The sequence below is a fragment of the Chinchilla lanigera genome, unplaced genomic scaffold (assembly GCF_000276665.1).
Source record: "Chinchilla lanigera isolate Chin_1 unplaced genomic scaffold, ChiLan1.0 scaffold00017, whole genome shotgun sequence".
Taxonomy (NCBI): domain Eukaryota; kingdom Metazoa; phylum Chordata; class Mammalia; order Rodentia; family Chinchillidae; genus Chinchilla; species Chinchilla lanigera.
The window spans coordinates 11481647-11501163 of record NW_004955418.1 but is presented as its reverse complement, the minus strand read 5'-3'; the positions used below and the strand labels follow the sequence as shown (position 1 = coordinate 11501163).

General features: G+C 35.5%; 1 protein-coding gene across 2 annotated transcripts in view; it reads right to left on the bottom strand.

Annotated features, from left to right (window-relative positions):
• The window catches only part of Slco6a1 (solute carrier organic anion transporter family, member 6A1), a 65510-nt gene that overhangs the window by 15787 nt on the left and 30206 nt on the right, over positions 1-19517 (bottom strand). For both annotated transcript variants that reach the window (XM_005382210.2, XM_005382211.2), the window contains exons 7-9: positions 17310-17454; positions 14190-14385; positions 1485-1638 (exon numbers count right to left, since the gene is read on the bottom strand). In XM_005382210.2, coding sequence (XP_005382267.1) covers positions 1485-1638; positions 14190-14385; positions 17310-17454 — 495 coding nt within the window. The remainder of the gene's footprint in view (positions 1-1484; positions 1639-14189; positions 14386-17309; positions 17455-19517) is intronic.

Genomic DNA, 19517 nt, shown 5'->3' with positions numbered 1-19517 from the left:
ATGCTGAGAGACTCCATAGGCAGAAGATAATGCATTGATATATTTTAAAAGCCTGCTGAAAAATAACTCTAGGTATAGTGTCCCATATCCAATGAAGGGTTTTCAGAAATGGAGAAAAAATAAAATTCTTCAGCAAAAATAAAATAATCCCATATATTACAGTTGTATCTGGAATGTCCTCCAAATGCTCATGGGTTGACGTCTTGGACCCCACTGAAGTAATGGTTAGAGGCGAGGTCCCTGGAAGAAGATTGGACCAGGAAGGCTCTAACCTGTCAGTGGAGTCATGCATTGAAGGATTTATAACTAAAGGGGCTTTGGGGAAGGTGGTGGACGCTTTAGGACATATACAGCCTAATTGCAGGAAGTAGGTTCCTTCAGGTATCCCTTCCAAAGGGTATGTTTTAACCCCAAACCTTCCTTCCTCTCTCTCCTCTCTGCATCCTGACATCTGTGAAGGGAGCAGTTTTACTTCCCCATGCCTTCTACCTTCCTTGGACTATGTCTAACCATGGGGCAGGAAACAATGGAATAAAACAACCAGGAACTGCAACCTCTGAAACTGAAAGCCAAAATAAAACTTTCCTAAATTATTTGAGTTATGAGGCAATTTGTTACAGTGACAGAAAACTGACACGCCATATGAAAGCATGAAAATGGAATGCAAGAAGTAGAAATAAGTGAATATTGACTATACAAATAAATAATTAACATGCCACCTAAAGTATATGAATAAATAAAGTGTATGACTAAAATAATAAAAAAACAGGTGAGTCAATAAGTCAAATATGACAATAATGTGTCAACTGAAAGATATCTTAAAGGCATGTTTCATGCATTCCTTGCTGTTTTGGATGAGAGTTCTCTGAGGACAGTGGGAATGCAATCCTTATAGAATTAGAGCAGGGTATGGAAGAAGCCCCCAGCTCTGTTTCGTGAATTTTCTCTAACTCTTACTTTTCTGGAACATCTGATGCTTTATAAAAATCTTCTATACATGGTGATTTCCAGTACTCAGTAAAAGGACTGATTTCTATACCTGAATTAATAACGTGGGGTAGAAATAGGAAAAGAGCAAGATTTTAGAGTAGACACTTTGAATTCCTCAGCAGGAGAAAAGAGTAAGTGAAATGGGATCAAAACAATAGCCCTATTCAACCCCTTGGCCTCAGAAAGATGATCCAGGTTTTAGGGGACTAGATACGAGAAGCACAGATACTAAGACAAACAATAAGAGTGGAGGACAGTATGTTCTCTCTGATTGTTTCTTTTAACATTGCTATTATCAGAGGTACATGATACATGATACTATTTAAAAAGCATAAAACTGGGAGGTACATTGAACATGAAATGCATTTTCTTCCCATTTTCAAAATTAGAAACAAAAAAGAAAAAATTTATATAGAGCCAGGAGTAAAATAAAAACAATGTCTACCAGGTGAGCATGGTAACGGAGAGGAAAAAGCATAATAAAAAGTAATTACCTTTTGATTGTCTATAGTTTTTGAACTCGTGCAGCCTGCAAAGCATGGAGAAAAATATTCAACCATATCCCTTCCACACACAGAGGCATACAGTGATGTTGAGCATCTGCACCTATCATTGCAGGGAGCTGTGAGATTTCCCAGCTGACCTGTTCTGCAAGAATGATGGAATACATGAGGCATTATACTGCCATTGTTCTACATTAATATATAAATCAACATACTAATGAGATGATTCATGCTACTCATATGGTTATTGAAATAATTTCTTTCTAACAGTTTACTAAGGCATCTATAACGTACAATAAAATGCATACTTTAGTGTATGCCATGTGAAACTTTCTGTTATAGGTATAGAATGGTGACATTGCCACCACAATCTAATAAAAAAATACAGTCATCACTCCTCCAAAATTCCTGATACCTGTTTGTAATTCCTGATACCTGTTTGTAATTCCTTTACCCTTTGGTATCATCAATGTTTTCTTGTCACTATTAACTAGTTTGAAATTCTTAACAGTTTATGAAATGGAACCATAAAATATATATTATTTCTTTAGCTTCTTCCACACAGAAGGGGTCTTCATTTCTTTTTGTTTTATGGTCATATGATTCTATAATTCCTGGGTAAATATTCAGGAGAATGTTCATTGAATTTTATAAGTAATTGTCATTTTTCCCAGGTAGTTGTGCTATTTTCCTTCCTCCTCCCTCCAGCAATGTATAGCAGCTTTAGTTATTCTCCACATTTCTCTCCAACTGTTGGTGTGACCTTTTGTTAATGTCAGACATTCAACCAGAAATAAGCAGTCTCATCCTGCGCTTTTTTTTTTTTCCCGGTACCGGGAATTGAACTCATGACTTCCGGCCTGCCAAGCGGGTGCTGTGCCACTGAGCTAAATCCCCAGCTCCCAATCCTGTGCTTTTTAATACACATATTCTTAGTTACTAATGATGTTGATTCTATTTCTATCTATACATATTTTAAATTTTTTTTCATATTTTTATTAAATGTCAGTTCAAACTCTTAGCTTATTTTTGTTGGGTGTTGTTTATTTTCTTATTACTAAACATTCAGAGCACCTTACATATTCTGAAGTCTTTGATAGATGTAAGATAGTCAAGCATTTTTTTAAAGTCAACGCCTTGCACTTTCCTGCCTTAAAACACTGTCTTTCAAAAGTCATAGGATTTTAACTTTGATGAAGTCCAGTGTATAAATGTATTCCTTTCTGTGTCATGTGTTTGGTGTCATTTATAAGAAGTCTTTACCAAATCCAAGGTCCAAAAGACTTTTCCTTATGTTCTTGGAATATTATATTTCACATTTATATGAATGATCTATCTTTAATTAATTATTTTGGGGCTGGGGATGCAGCTCAGTGGTCTGGCATGAGCTCTTGTCTGGCATGCACAGGGCCCTGGGTTCAATCCTCAGCACTGAAAAATAAAATATATAAATTTAATTAATTATTTTATATTGTATAATGTGTGGATCAAAGTTCATTTTTTGCATATAGATACTTAATTGTTCAAGCATCATTTATTAAAGTGACTCCATGTTCTTTACTACATTGTACATGCTCTCTGCCAAATATCAATATTCCATGTGTATGCATTTCTTGAGACTTGCTATTCTGATCTACTGATTTATCACTCTTGACTACTACAGCTTTGTCTTAAAAGCAAGTAGTATCAGTCCTCCACTTTTGGTATTCCTTGAGATTATTTTTGGCTTTTATAGATTATTTGCATATCAATATCAACCTGAAAATTATTTTGCCAATATCTAAAGAAACACCATTGGCTGTTTTCTTATGACTGCACTGAATACATATAGCAATTTGGAAGAGAAGCACATGTTAATAAAATTCAGTCTTCCAACCCATGAACAAGAGATATTTCTCCATTTATAAATGTAGATCTTCAATTTCTCTCACCAATGTTTTGTTTTATTATATATACATTATATATTATAATAAGTCATTAACATATTTTATATGATTTAGCCTAAGTATTTTTCTTAATATTAGTGCTAATATTATTATTCTAATATTTTCTGTTTGTTTTTAAAAGGTATATGAAAATAAATTCCTTTGTATTGATCTTCTACAGTACTTTTCCCTGATACTAAAGTTAATGGTTTGATATTATAAATTCATTTCTGCTTGTTTGTAGGTATATACAAAACATAATAGATTTATTTTTTCTGTTCAGTTGACTGAGCTCAGGGCCTTGTACATGCTACACAAGTGCTCTACTGCTGAACTATATTCACAGGTCCAAAATATTTTAGATATTTTTTTCGGTCTTTTTCAGACAGGGTCTTGCTATGCAGTTCAGGCTGGCCTTGAGCTCACTTTATAGCCCAGGCTGGTCTTGAACTCACAAAGATCCTCCTGCCTCAGCCTCCCAAGTGCTGGGATTACAGGCATGCACCACCACTCTTGGCCTTATCATAGATTCTTGTGTCTTAATTTTATGTCCTGAAATATTGGTAAACTTATTATATTAGTTTAGTGGATTTTAAAATTTTTCTACATAATCACATTGCCTTCAAATAAAGAGCTTTAATAACCTTTATTCAGAATACCCCTTATTAAATTTGCATGTTTATCTTTCTTTTTTCTGTCATTATTGTGATAAGTAAAACCTCCACTATAGTATTAAAACAAAATTATTGAAGCAGACATGCTTGTACTCTTTTTTGATCACTTAGTGTTCCTACACCTTAGTATACTCAGCCTGCTGTTACAAAATACCACAGGCTGGGTGTTTAAATGACAGACATTTACTTTTGACAGTTCTGGGGACTTGGGAGTCTGGCAGTAAGATATCAGCAGGCAGATTCCATGTTTAGTGGAAGCCCTTTCCTGAAGACAAATTCCCCCACTCTCACTGTATCTTCATATGAGCAAAGAGACATAGGTGGCCTTTTCCTGTTCTGATGAGGACACGAATTTCATAATGTGGGCTCCCTCCTCATAACCTCAACTAAGCCTCATTAGTTCTCAAATGTTGCACCTAAAATCATTATACAGGGATTAAGAATTCAAAATTTGAATTTTAGGGGAACAAAAACATGCAGACCATAGTAATTTCAAGTATAATGCTAGCTGCAGAAATTTGAACTGTCCCTTAAACTAAGTTACTTCCCTTCCATTCCTTAGCTTGTTGAAAATTAATGTGGCATTTTATCAAGTGATCTCTTTTTGTGCTATCTCCAGGAGAATTTACTGTTTTAAATATTTTAATTTGTTACTATGATGCTATACATCAATTGATTTTCAAATATTAAACCAATCTTGCATTTCTGTAATAAGGCCTGCTTAGTTGATTCATTCTGTAATATATAATTAGATATGATTTGGTAAAATTTTGTTCAGTATTTTTGCACCTATATACATGAGAGATAAAAATTTGTAGTCTTCTTACAGTGTTTTCTTATCTCTATAATTTTTGCATTATTTTTGTACCAGGAATGGAACTCAGGACCTTGCACTTGCCAGGCAGGTGCACGTGCCACTGAGCTGTATCCCTGGCCTACAATTTTTATTTTTAATTGATAATAACTGTACATATTTATGGAGTATGGTGTGATATTTCAATATATGTATGTAATGAGTTTAAAGTATTTCATCACCTTAAATATTTATCATTTCTTTGGTATATTTATTTATTTATTTATTGTCTTTTTGAGACAGGGTCTCACTGTGCAGTTCAGGCTGCCCTTGAGCTCACTTCGTAGCCCAGGCTGGTCTCGAACTTGCAATGATCCTCCTGCTTCAGCCTCCCAAGTGCTGGGATTATGAGCATGCGCCACCATGCCTGGCTTCTTGGGAATTTTAAAGTCCTTTTTGCTAGCTATTTTGAAATATGCAGTTAATTGTTAACCACAGTTACTTTATTATGCTATAAAACATTAGAAGCTATGCCTTGTATAGAACTTTACCCGTGTACCACTGATCCTTTCCTCTCCATTCACTTCCCATCCCCGCAACTCTTCCTAGTTTCTGGTAACCATTATTCTACTCCCTACTTTGATTCTACTACCAGTTTATTATAATTTCCATTGTGGAGGTCATTTACTTCCATGGCTTAATTTATTTCTAGGATTTTATTTTATTTTACTTTATTTCATTATCACCACAGTGAATGGGATAGCTTTTTTATTGCTGTTTCAGAGACTTCATTATTACTGTGTAAAAAGCTATGTATTTTTGCATATTGTTTTTGTGTGTTAATGCAACGTTACTGAATTCATTAGTTCTAACATTTTGGGGAGAGTATTTTGATCTTGCAATATATAAGATGATGTCTTCTTTAAGCGTAAATTTGAACTTATTAGTTTAAATTTAGCTATCTTTTACTTCTTCCTCTTTCTTTGTTACTCTTGCTACTTCTTCCTATACTATGGAGCAAGAGCCCTGAAAGTATACATCCCTTTCCTGCTCCTGTTCTTAGAGTTAATGATATCAGCTTTCATCCATCCACTGTGATCTTGTTTATTGGGCTGCCATATGCAGTCATTTTTATGCTGAGCTACAATTTTTCTTTATTTTATTCAGAGTTTTTTTTTCTCCCTCCTTCCGTTTCATTGCTTGCCTTGCCTGGTGGATTCCTTCTGCTGGAGTTCTTGTTTTCTCTTTCTAGAATGTCCTTCAAAACATTTTGAAGTACTGGTTTGGTGGTCATAAATTTCCTCAGCTAATCTTCATCATGGAAATATCTTAACTCTCCATCAGTTTTGAAAGATAGTTTTGCAAGGTATATCAATCTGAGCTGAAGGTTGTTTTCCTTTAGAGCTTCAAATACTTCACTCTAAGCCTTCCTTGACTTGAGGGTTTGTGCTAAGAAATCAGCTGTCATTCTTTTTGGGAGAGATATTGGAAATGGAACTGAGGACCTTGCACTTGCCAGGCAGACACTTGTGCTGCTGAGTGATATCTCCAGCTCTTCAGCTGATTCTGATGGGCTTCCATTTATAGGCACTTGTTTATTTTCCCTAACAGCTTTTAATACGCTATTCTTGTGTTGAATTTCTGGAATCTTGAATATGATATGCATGGCTGTAGATTTTTTGATCATGGCTAAATTGAGTTCTATATGCCTCACTTAACTGTTTGTCAAATTATTTTTCTCTATCAGGGAATTTTTTGGCCTTGACACCTGTGAACAGTTGTTTATATTATTTGTGCTATCTCCTGCTTTTTCATTGACTCCAATTAATCTTATTTTTCTTTGTATTATTTAACAGCTGCTGTATTGATTTCTCATGGTCTCTTGCTATCTTCAAGAAATCTTTCTTTTCATGATGACTAGCAGCAAGCCTGTCTTCTATATCTGAGATCCCATCCTTACATTGGTTTAATCTGCCGTGAATACTTCCAATGGAATTTCTATTCTCCTGGATATCTGCTTGAATCTGCATTACAGATTCCATTTCTTTCCTATGCTGAGCATTCACGGTTCCATAATTTTCTTAAACTCTTCTATTTTCTTGTTTATATCTGCTCTAGCATAACTAAGCATGGTTTTCATTGTGGGCACCATCTCTGCAGTTATCTGAGAGACTATTTCTGATTTGATTTTTCCTAGAGCCTTACTCAATTGCTTAGAGAGGCCAGGTGGGTGGTTTTCAGATTGTCCCACCTCACTGTCCCTTGGGTTTGCCTCTGGTCATGTTTGGGGTTGCATCTTATTTAAGTATCTCCTCATTTTCTTTTCTTCCTTTTTTTCTCTTAGTTTAATTCCTGGAATGATGTTTGTAACAGCTGTTTAGAAGAATCATGTCACTTTTGGCTATAGTGGTATCAATAACAGCAACATAAAACACTGTCTAGAAAATGACAAACTAAAGTAACCATTAATTTGCCAGCTTTACCCATATGAACTAGATTTGTGGTCATATAACAAAGTCTAAAATAAATGAGAAAATTGTATACTGTATATATGTCCTTAATATGTCAGTTTTGCCATCAGGGGTTAAAATTCAAAATGGATTAGGGTGAAATAGATAAGTGAAAGAAGAGAAAGAGATTAGAAGTTTAGAGGACAAAGAAGCTTTTAACTTTGGGAAGCTGGTACCGAAGATTGGAGGGAGAAGGGGAAGAGATAAAAAGAGGAACTTAACAGAACCACAACCACAAAGAGGCTAGACAGCACACTCACACTCAAATATATACAAGTTCAAACAATGAGGGAGAAAGAAAAGAAAAAACACAACAAAAAATAAAACATAGCAAAACAGAATGAAACAAAACAACACAAAAAAAGCAAAACTACAACAAACAAAAACAAAAGAAAGTCATAACGAACAAACAGAAAAACAACAAAAACAGTCCACCTCCAGGCTTGTCTCTGTTGTCACTGGTAAACAATGTATGGAGACTGCGTCTCTGTTTCATGTTGATTTATCCCAAAAAGCCAGCAAGGCTGCACCTTCTGGAGGCTTGTAGCTGTCAGTGCACCTTCTGCCTGCCTGAGCCCAGCTGGGATCCGCTAGATGGAGCCAGCAGCTGCTCTAAGTTCTGAGCTCTATCTGTCTCTCCCCAAAATGGTTCCCTTGCCAGTTGCTCTCTCTGGAGCAGGACAGCTGGGCCCTTGGCACTCACCAGCAGCTAGTGCAGTCCTTCACATCTGCTGCTCCCCTCCACTGCTGTGTCTCTCCGTGGAGGCCTCTGGGGTCATCAGCACTTGCACATATCTGCAGGTTTGGACTGCTCCTCTTGCTCAGTGCTTCTGTCTCAGGGAGACAGAAGTACTTCTCCTTCTTCTTCATTGAAGTTTCTCCCTTCACCCTCGCCATGGGCCTCAAATCGTGCCTCAGTTTCTTCCTGCATCTGGGGGGACTCACCTCCCTCCTTATTTTCCCCCACATTGCTATATCCCAGTGTCTGGACAGGAACACTTAGAGAGGTTCTTTATCTGTTGCTTAGCACTCTGCCATCTTGCCACCTCCCAGAGAGGTTTTGTTTTTAATCATCTATTGAGATGATCATATAGTTTTCATCCTTCATTCTGTTGATGTGATGCAAAAATATTTTATTAATTTATGGATACCAAACTCTCCTCACATCCCTGGAATAAATTCCCCTTGATCATGATGAATCAACTTTTTTCAGTGTTGTTGCATTCAATTTGGTAGTAGTTTGTTGAGGATTTCCTCATTTATGTTCATCTATGATATTTATCAATAGTTATCTTTTTTGGTGTTGAGTCCTTTTGTAGTTTTGCTATATGGGTTTTGAATGCTTTAGGGAGTGAATTTCCCTTTTATGTTTTTCAAAGTTTGAGAAGCACTGATGTCTTCTTCAATATGTGGTAAAGTCAACAGTGAAACCATTTAGTCCTAAGATTTGTTAGAAGTAAAATTTTATTACTGATTTCATATTATTATTTGTCATTGATATATTTGGGCATCCTATATCCTTGTGGTTTAATTTTAGCAGATCATATATGTCCAAGGATTTATCCATTTTCCAATTTGTTGCTTTATCCTTATTTATGATAGTACCTAATAATTTTTTGTATTTTTGTAGTGTCTGTTATATGCTTCCTTTTGGTCTCTAATTATATTTATATTTTCTCTCTCTCTCTCTCTCTCTCTCTCTCTCTCTCTCTCTCTCTCTCTAACTAGGGGTGTTTTATTTATCTTTTCAAAGAAGCAATATATTTCTCATTAATCTTGGTATTTAAAGCCTTATTTTTATTTATGTGTGCCCTGATTGTCATTTCTTTATTTCTAATAATATTGAGATATGTTTGTCCATGTTATTCCAGGTCCTTCAGTTGCTATGTCAGATTTTTTTGAAATTTTTGAATGTTTTATATAGACACATCACTATAGATTTCTTAGTATTGTTTTACCATATAATATAGATTTTGGTATGTTCTGTGTCCATGTTTTGAAAAGACTTTATGTCTTAAATTCTTTTATTTTTTTGGTCTTTTTGAGACAGGGTGTCACCATGCCATTCAGACTGGTCTTGAACTCACTTTGTAGCCCAGGTTGGCCTCAAACTTGAAATGATCCTCTTGCCTCAACCTGCTGAGTGCTGGAAGTACAGGTGTGTGCCACTATCCCCAACTCTGTTTTAAACTCTTATTGGTCCACTAAATTTCAGGAGCATGTCTCTTGCTTTCTATGCATGGACATGGCCCATCCCTCCACTTCTTGTTGACTTCTAGTTTTACTCAATTCTAGTCAAAGAAAATTCATAGATTTAATTTTTATTGAAGTTACAAACACCACTTTATGCAATATTCTTCTTTAAAATGAGTACATGTTTGTAATTCATGTAGTTTACAGTCATCTAGGGGAGTGGTTACAAGTTCATGTCACAGTTTGTTTCTTTTTATATCCTCTTCCCCTTCCTTCCCCTGTTCTCTTCCTCCTCCAGTTCCCCTGCTCTCTTCTTCATTCTTGTGGATACTGTCTTAGCTCTTGTTATGGCATTTAGTGTTTGATTTAATTGGGCTTACTAGGTTCCTGCATATGGCACATCTTTATTCTTATTTCCCCTTTCCTTCATCTTCACCTCTCACCATTGTTTCCTTGGGCCCCTTCCCTAGTGCAGAGATCTTTCCCTTTGTCCTTTTCTATCCACCATGTATTACTTTCTTTATTTTTATATTGCCTCACTCAAATGGGAGATATCATATGCTAATTAAGCTTGTGTGTCTGGCTTATTTCAAGCAATATTATGTTTTCCAGGTGCATCCATTTTCCTACAAATGTGTCATTCTTCATAGCTGAGTAATATTCCACTACATATAGATATCACATTTTCTTTTTTCAGTCACCTGTTGATGGGTATACAGGCTGCTTCCAGGATTTAACTATTGAAAATTGTGCTGTGGTAAACACTGGTATGCATGTATCACTGTAGTATGATGAGTTAAACTCTTTGGGGTAAGATATCTAGCAGGGAGCTAGGTGGGTCATATTGAATGTCTAACTTCAGTTCTTGAGAAATCTCCATACTGATTTTCATAATGGTTATACTAGTTTGCATTCCCAATAGAATTTTAATTTTTAAAAATTTGGCATTTAGATGTGTTTTGTGACTTAACATGTGGTTCATACTGAAGAATACTCCCTTTGCTAACAATAACAGGGTGTTCCGTGGTTGTTGGATGAAATGTTCCATAACACCTATGAGGTCCATTCAAAATATAGTATATTTTAATCCTAATGTCTCTCAATTTTCTATCTGGGTGATCTGTCCATTGTTGAATGCAGAACTGTGAAATAGCCAACTATTACTCTGTTGGATTTTATCATTCCCTTTGATATGATAATATTTAGTTTATGTAGTTGGGTGACAGAGTATTAGATGCATATAATTTACAAACATTTTATATCTGCTTGCTCAGTCCACTCTGTTCCATTGTATAATAAATACATTATCTCTTCTTATAGTTCTTACTTAAAGTTTGTTTTATCTATCATGAAGATAGCTACACTACTTGGTTTTGGGATCCACTTGTGTAAAAACAAAATGTATTTCCCAGAAAATTGAATTACTTGTAGGCAATATATAGTTGAGGTTTTAAAAAATCCATTTAGTCATTAATGGGCTATTTTATCCATTTATGTTTAATGTTATTACTGATTCTTAACAAAATACTATCATTTGGTTAACTGCTCTATGGTTGCTTTGTGTATTCATTATTCCTTTCTCCCTTTTCTCATTGTTAACTTTGGTAATGTGCCAGGCAGACGCTTCTGCCACTGAGCTATAGCCCCAGTCCTTAGGACTCTCTTAAGATGTCTTATTGAAGCCATTCTAGTGGTGATGAATTTCCTCAGTTTTTGCTTGCCTGAAACTTCATTTTTCTTCAGTTTCCAAAGGATAATTTTGTTAGGTGCACTGCTCAGCTATCTTTTCCTTTTCTTTCAGCATTCTAAACATACTATCCTGTTTTCTCCTGCAAGGTTTCTGAGAACAAACTTGCTGTTACGTGTATGGAGATTCCTTTATGCATGACTTGATATTTTCTCTGGTTGCTTTTGGAATTCTTTCTTCTCGACTTTGGCAGCTTGATCACAGTGTGACTTGCAAAGCACATCTTTGGGCTGGGTGTAACTGGGATTTTGGAGCTTACTGGAAGTATAGGTCCACATCTCCTACAAAACTTGGCAAGTTTCCAGCTGTAACTTTGTGAAATATACTTTTATGTGTTTCTCTTTCTCTGTCTGAAAACCTGATGATACAGATACAGATGTACATTTGTTAATGGGATCCAACTGTCCTGTAAGAATTCCTTGTTCTTTCTCATTTATTGTTTCCCTTGAGTAGGTTAATTCACTGTATCTCAATTATATTGGGTATGTTGTCTTCAAGACCTGTTTTACTCAATATTACTTAAGACATATTTTTCAAGACATATTTTACTTTTTCATGTTACTTGTCACCAAACCAAATATACCACTATACCTCCATGACCAAGGAAGATTGGCCATACTGACATATTATGGCCTTGTTATAATTATGAAATATTTAGAAGCATTCACAGAACAGGGCATAAGTAATACTCATTTACTCAGCACTCAGTTTTCTTAGATCTTGAATAGAAACTGCTGCATACCTTTTCTCTTTCTGTGCTGTTCTACTCAGCAGTAAACATTCTGGACATAATATATAGATACTGAATTGTGATGTAAATTTATCATAATTTAATATATCAATTTTGCATTTAGAAGCATAAAGTATTTTATATTTGCTTTTAGGAATTCTTCTTTACTCTAAGGTCAAAAGTATTTTCTACTATTTTTTCCTGAACATTAAGAATTTTGTCTTTTGACATATGTGTTCTACAGACTGGAGAATTATGTACATGGGATGTAGAAACTGAAGTTTTATTTCCTGTAGGATAAATAAAATTTACAGAACTATTTTTTAAAAGAGATCAGAATTCCTCACAAAATGGTCTTTTTGTATTTTTCATATATCAAGTTCCCAAGTATTCATGGATATGTGACTGGGCTCTCCATTTTAAAATCTTTTACCATCTGTGCAGTTAAGATCATACTAAGTGAAGTAAGATAGACTCAGAAAGTTAAATATTACATGCTTTCTCTTATATGATAACACTAAACTATAAGTAAGTAAATGAATAAAATAAAGGGGAGATTATAGGAAACTAGATGTAGACTACTGGAATTGGGGAAGATCAGAGAGAGGGGTTAGGAAAGTGAGGGAGGGGTAGAATCATTAAAAATGATCAAGATATGCCCTAAGCACGCATGATCTCCCCAAAGTGAACACAGCAACTACCACAACATGCGGTAATGAAAAAAGACAATATTATCTTAATTGTTTTAGTTTTATTTTCTTTTAGTGAAGTTCTCTAACTTGCTGTTCCTTTAGGGAGTATATTGTATACTCTTGGTATTTTTCTTCTATTTGATTACAAAATAAACTTTTGTAAGGCCTGTGAAAAATTCTGCGAAGATTTTCATTAATGTAGCAAGGAAGTTATAATTTTCAGAGAAGTAACATCTTTATCACAGTCCTCGAATACATAAACATTCTCTTGCTTAGTTTGGGTATTTGTATGTATATCAATGAATTTGTATTTTTCTTCATAAAAGTTTTGATCATCATTGATGAATTTATTTCCACATATCTTACATGCTAATATATAAACAAAACAGTCTCATAAAATTATATATTTTCATTTGTTTCTCATTAAAGCAAAAAGAATAGCTAATTCTTATTTAGTATTCTTTTCTCCAAGGACTTTTAACCAACATACTATTAATTTTCAAATTATAGATACTCATAAATGTTCAGTTTGTATTTTGTCCACTTTATAGAACATTTTCACCTTATTAGCAGAAATCTTTGAACATAAAAGTTTTAATTTTGGTAAAGTACAATTTATCTCTTTTTTTACATTTACAGTTCACACTCAATGATCTGTCTAAGAACTTTTCACTTAGTTCTAAATTTCAAGGATTTTCACCTTTGTTTTTCTTAACAATTTAATAGTTTGCTTTTAAATTTATGATCTGTATTAATTTACAGTCTAAATAAGTTTGTATAATGATTGAAGTTTAAAGTAATTTTTTCAGTCTGTGGATAGACATTAGCCCAGGTAACATTTCCTGACCCTTGGTCTCCCGCATGCTACTCTGTTGTAGTTGGATGTAGAAGTCTTAGTCTCATAACTTGTTTTCCTTGCTCCAGTTCTGTTGCCCGATATTTTACTATCACTGTCTGCCTAGTTCTTGAATTGTTACCATTTAGGGTAAAGCAGTTATTATGCATGCATACTTCCTGATGTGCTTCAGTTCCAATCTCTGATGACTATAAGAAGACAGACTCAATCAAGAACAAAACGTAAAACTGCCATTGTCCAGAAGCTGGTAGTATCATCTACTTGCTACCTACACTAATACAAAATTTCACTTTTAGGTTCTGATTCATTTCAATACATTTTTCTCTGTACTTGATGAATGAGTAAGCCACACAACTACATCATCAGGTGTCAGAGTACTTCTTCCTTCACATATCATCAGGTGTCAAACTGTTTCTTTCTTCATATGAAAGATAGAACTATGCTTTCTATTTCTTTTACAAGTCTAATAATTACAACAGTGATACAAGTATTCAAGGTTATGAATAATTATTAATTGATTGAGATTTCTGATGTTGGGTTCTGATTTAAAAGTCCAATGTACAAAATTGTATTTACCCATTGTAATTCTCATTGATTCCAGCAAACCTCACCGGATCACAGTGTACAAAAATTAATATTCCAAGAAATACAATTGATACAGTACATGAAGCTATTATAAATCTCATCAGGGCTTTACAGGACATTTCCAACTGGCAAACAATGATGCCTCCTAGAAGTTGGCCAAGTGCACCTCCTGGAATTAAAATAAGTCCTAAAAAAAGGTGGAAAATACAGTTAAAATCAATCATTTAATAATACACAAAATTCATACATTCATCCAATATTCTCTGCTCTAACATACAGCCAGCATATATGTAAATTTAAAGACAGAGAAAGAAAGCTAGAGAAATGATAGATATTGCAACAAACATGAACCTTATGAGAAATACAGATTTATGAGTGAGGCTGACGACTTAGGTCTGTGCCCTTTCAGGAAGTGAGGTGGAATTTTGCTCCTGTATAGCAATGATATCCAAGACCGTCCAGTAACTTAATCCACGCCAGTGAGAACCTGGGACTTGCCTTTCTGAAAGCAATTATTAGCCAGCCAAGTGGATCTGTGTCTTGTTGTAACACCCATGATTTAAGTGACAGGAGCTCCCAAACAGGGATTTGTGGACAAGCTACGCATTGTGTCTGTAAATATATGTGAAATATTCAGTCTCACAGAACGAAGGGGCAATCTAGAAAGCCACTGTAAGACATAGTTTTCTGATCAGGCATGAGGACTTAGAAAGAAAAAGGCCAAGAAAGAATAGAAGAGAAGAGAAAAAAGAGAACAAGAAGGATGAAGAAGATTGCAGTTAGAAAATGATCAGATGAAGATAGCACAGCAAACTCACACAGTGGTGCAAACCCTCAGCTCCACACACAGACCAATGGTAGGTGCAGACAGGAATACAGTAAAGAAAATTTAATGTACAAATAACAAGACATTAACACCAGCTAAGTTTAAATTGCAGGTCTGGCAAAGATTAGAAAACAAGCAATTTCAGAATGTTCAAAAGTATCAATGATAAAGATAAAATGTTTCATAAAAATAAAGAAGTAAATGAAAGGGAAAGGTATACAATGGGTAGATTAAAAAGAACAAGTAGGAATTTGGATGTAAAAAAATTTAATTGTTAAAATTAAAAACGAAGTCAAGAGCCAGGCATAGTGGCGCACACCTCTAATGCCTGTACTCGGGAGGCCAAGGCAGGAGGATCGTTGCCAGTTCAAGGCCAGCCTGGGCTACAAAGTGAGTTCAAGGCCAGCCTGAACTGCATAGCAAGACCCTGTCTCAAAAAGACAAAAACAAATAAATAAATAAAAATTAAAAAAAATAAAAACAAAGTGGAGGGTCAACATGGCAGAACAGATGCCCTCAGCAGGCCCCAGGATGGACACAAAGGAAGGGATGTTCCTCTCAACTGCACTGAAACTGGTAGCAGAGAAAGTGAAACCTGGTGCATTCCAGGGTAGGGAGGAAAGACGGGGGGAGGGAAGGAAAGGAGGAAAGGAGGAAGGGAAGAAGGAAGGAAGGAAGAAGGAAGAAAGGAAGGAAGGAAGCAAAGAAGGAAGGTAGGCATAGGAGACAAGGAGGGAGGAGAAATGAATACCCCAGCTCTTTGTTCCAGGGCCTTTGCTTGGGTGATGAGGACTTCTAAGCAGAAAAAGATCCACTAACACCAGATTAAATTTGTTAATGTAATGTGAAAGACAGACTCAAAGCATGGCATCCTGCGGGAAAATAGCTCAAATAAATAGGTGACCTGGAGTCTGCACAACAATCTGGCCTTAGAGAAATTCACTGCCTCCTGCAACAAACGCTCAGGATGCAAGAGTCAAGGGTCACCTTGAGAGAGGTTCTGTGTTAGGGACTAAATTGCCTGGGATCAGGAAACCCAGATAACCCCGTCTTGGGTCCCCTTGGGCATCTTGCTGAGTTGGCTGCAGAGGTGTAGGCCAGTGGCTTGCAGAAGTGTTTCTGACACAAATCTTTGCCCGTTTTGTCATTTGCCAGGACCACGGATGCACACATTGAAAGCCCGAGTGACTACATACCATTCTGCCAAAACTTGGCCAAGAGGAAAAACGGTTTGCTGCACCTTGACACGGGCCATGCCCCCAGGTGTGCAGACTACAGACCTCCAGAGCAAATGTAAGGCTGAAAAGTTCACGTTCCACCCGCATTCAGTCCAAAAAAAGGTCTTTCTGTAGGTTCAACATCAGCCAAGCCTCCAGATGAGCAAACCAAGAAGCCTTACTTAAGAATGTCCCTCCGGCGCTGCTAACATACTCTTAACGTGTGATGTGCACCCTCATTCCACCCCAACTTGTTTGGCAAGAGTTGAGAGAAATTATAAACTTGAGCTGCAATCCACTAACCCCTCCACACAAGGCAGATCGAGAGCAGAGAGAAGCTTTGCAAAACTGGAATAAAAGAAAAGTTTCACTAGTTTTTTCTCTCTCTGTCTCTTCTGTTATTACTGTTGCTTTTTATCTCTCATTCTTTCCTAACTTTTATCATGCTTTTTTATTTCTCAGTTGGATGTTTTCCTTTCATTTCTCTCCTTTCCCAATTTTTCCTTTCCTTTTCCTTTTTAAATTTTATCTGTGCTTTCTATTACACAATTTTATTCTCTTCTGAAAATCCCTCCACTCCCTTCCTCTCCCTCTCTCCTTTCTATTCCTCTCTACCCTCCCACCTCTAGCTTTCTTCATCTCACCTCCCTCTTCACCCAGCGCTGGGGATTAAGCCGGGGCCTGGCACACATCCAGCAGCTGTTAAGCTGATGAGCTACACTCCCAGCTCACCTGGAAGAAATTAAGCCCAGCTTCAGCCACAAACTTGTCCTGCTCAAAAAATGTTGGAAAGTTCTATTTAATTAAAGGAGAAGACGTGAAGTCTCAGATACTGACCCATCCTCAGGTGGCCACAGGGAGGAGGAGGCTGAGCTCTTGCTCCTGGCAAGATACCTTCCTGGTGTCAGCAGAGAGCAAAACCGTAACTGTGAGTGACACTGCTTCTATACAGAGCCACAGACAGGTGAGTCTTGTATTTTCTGCTGGCTGGAAGTATTTTATTTGATAAATATACATACATGAAGACTTCACAAAATTTTTGAAGTGATAATACGAAGGAAAGACTACCTGTAAGTGAAGCTGCCATCGCGGGTGTTAATATAAACTGATTTTCTAAATATATAGGCAAAAATTCAGTGGCTCCAATAATAATTAAAGATTCTGAAGCTTTGGACAGAGCTTGGTACATAAACACTGGAGTCTTCAGCAGCATCTGAAATGGGAATGTTATTGATCAGTTATTTTGTTAGGTCAAGAGGGATATAGATATATATCCATTCATATGTTACCGATCAGTCTCTAAAGAAATTATCATTCCCAGCATAAACTGAATAGGCTTCTCTACTGTATGCCACTAAGGTTTGTGGTGTTTTGTCACTGAGCAGTAGATAACCGGCACATCTTACATAAGTCACAAGTACTTGATAGTATTTCTACTTTTCAGAATATCCTTTGCAGACAAATATACTGTCACAAAGCTTCATTTTGTATTTATGTATTTGTAAATGTAACTAAACTTTCCTTAGTTATTCGAGGTGTGTGTGTGTGTGTGTGTGTGTGTGTGTGTGTACTGGGTATTCCCATTTCTGTAAGTCTTCCTGAACGTTTTGTGTAGATTTTTCCTTGTTCATTCTAGCTATTAATCTCCTGGATTTAGATATCTCTTATCTGTTTATTAATATTGTCTGTAGTTTTCTTGCTAGAAATCTTTGGCTTTATATAATCTAATCCATAAAGTTTTGCTGACTATTTTACAATATCAAAATCTTGTTTAACAATTGTTCCATTTCTGTGTTATAAAATATTTCTCTAGTTTTTAACATTATGTTTTTTAATTTAAAAATTTTGTTAACTATAGGTGTGGTAGTACAGGACTGTAATTCCAGCACTCTAGGAGGCTGTATTAGGAGGATCCCAAGTTCAAACACAATATAGGTAACTTAGTAATTTAGTGAGATCTTATCTCAAAAAAAAATTTTTTTTTTAAAGCCTGGGAATGTAGCTCAGTGTAAATGCCCTGCATTCAATAGCTACTATACCTGTCTCAAATTTTGTTTGCCTGATAATCACCTTTCCACATAATATGAGGTAGAGATCTCACCTCATATTTTATATACAGACAACCAAATTTTCATCATAGACAAACAATTATTCTTACAGAGCTTATTTTATCAGTTTTAAAATTCTATATAGTATATATAATCTGTTGCTGAGTTCTCTTCCTGTTCTATTTTATTTGTTTGTACAGAGAAAATGTTATACTGTCTTACTACTATGGTTTTGTAGAGTATCTTAATGTGTACTAAGCCCAATGATGTTTATTTGTTTGGTTTTTCTTGAGCCACATAAATTTTAGATCAATTTTTTATTAACTCAAAAAATAAAATTCATACCATAATACTGATTATACTTGCACTGAATTCATAGATTTGAAAAATAAATCATATACAAATATTACCATTTCACTCATTAATACAAATATCTTTGAATTTATTCCAGCTTTATTTATTAGGGATTCATAGAATTTAAAATTTTTCATAAAATTCTTAAGCATCTCTGCTAAATGAGTTTCTCTGCTAAATGAGTTTATTTATAGTTTTAGGATTACTTTTTACTCTATGATCTAATTTTAAATATAGCTAAAAGGCATACATGGGAAAAAAAATAATGACAACTTATCCCTGTTTCCAGATAATATGACTGAATATAAAAACCTAAAGACACCACAAAAAGATTATTAGAACTGATTAATAAATTCAGTAAAGTTGTAGGCCACAAAATAAACATGCAAAACTCAATAGCACTTTTATATACCAATAATGAAATGTAATATACCAACAGCAATGTTGAGAAAGAAATTATGGAAGTAGTCCCAATCATAGCTTAAAAAAAAATACATGGAATAATTTTAACCCAATGAATAATTTCTACAGTGAAAATTCTAAATCACTGGTAAAAGCAATTGAAGAATATACAAAGATCTCACATATTCATGGATCAGAAGAATTAAAATTGTTAAAATCTTCATACTACAAAAAGTAATCTCTGGATTCAGTGCATACAAATGATGCAGTATTAGCTTGGCACAGTGGCATGAACCTGTAATCCTATCTACTTGAGAAACTGAGGCACAAGGATCAAAGTTAAAAGCCAACTTGAGCAATTTAGCACAACCCTGTCTTCAAATAAATAAAAAGGGCTGGGGATGTACTTCCATGACAGAGCACTCCTGGGTTCAGTTCCTCCAAACTATAAAAAGCAATCCTAAAATTCATG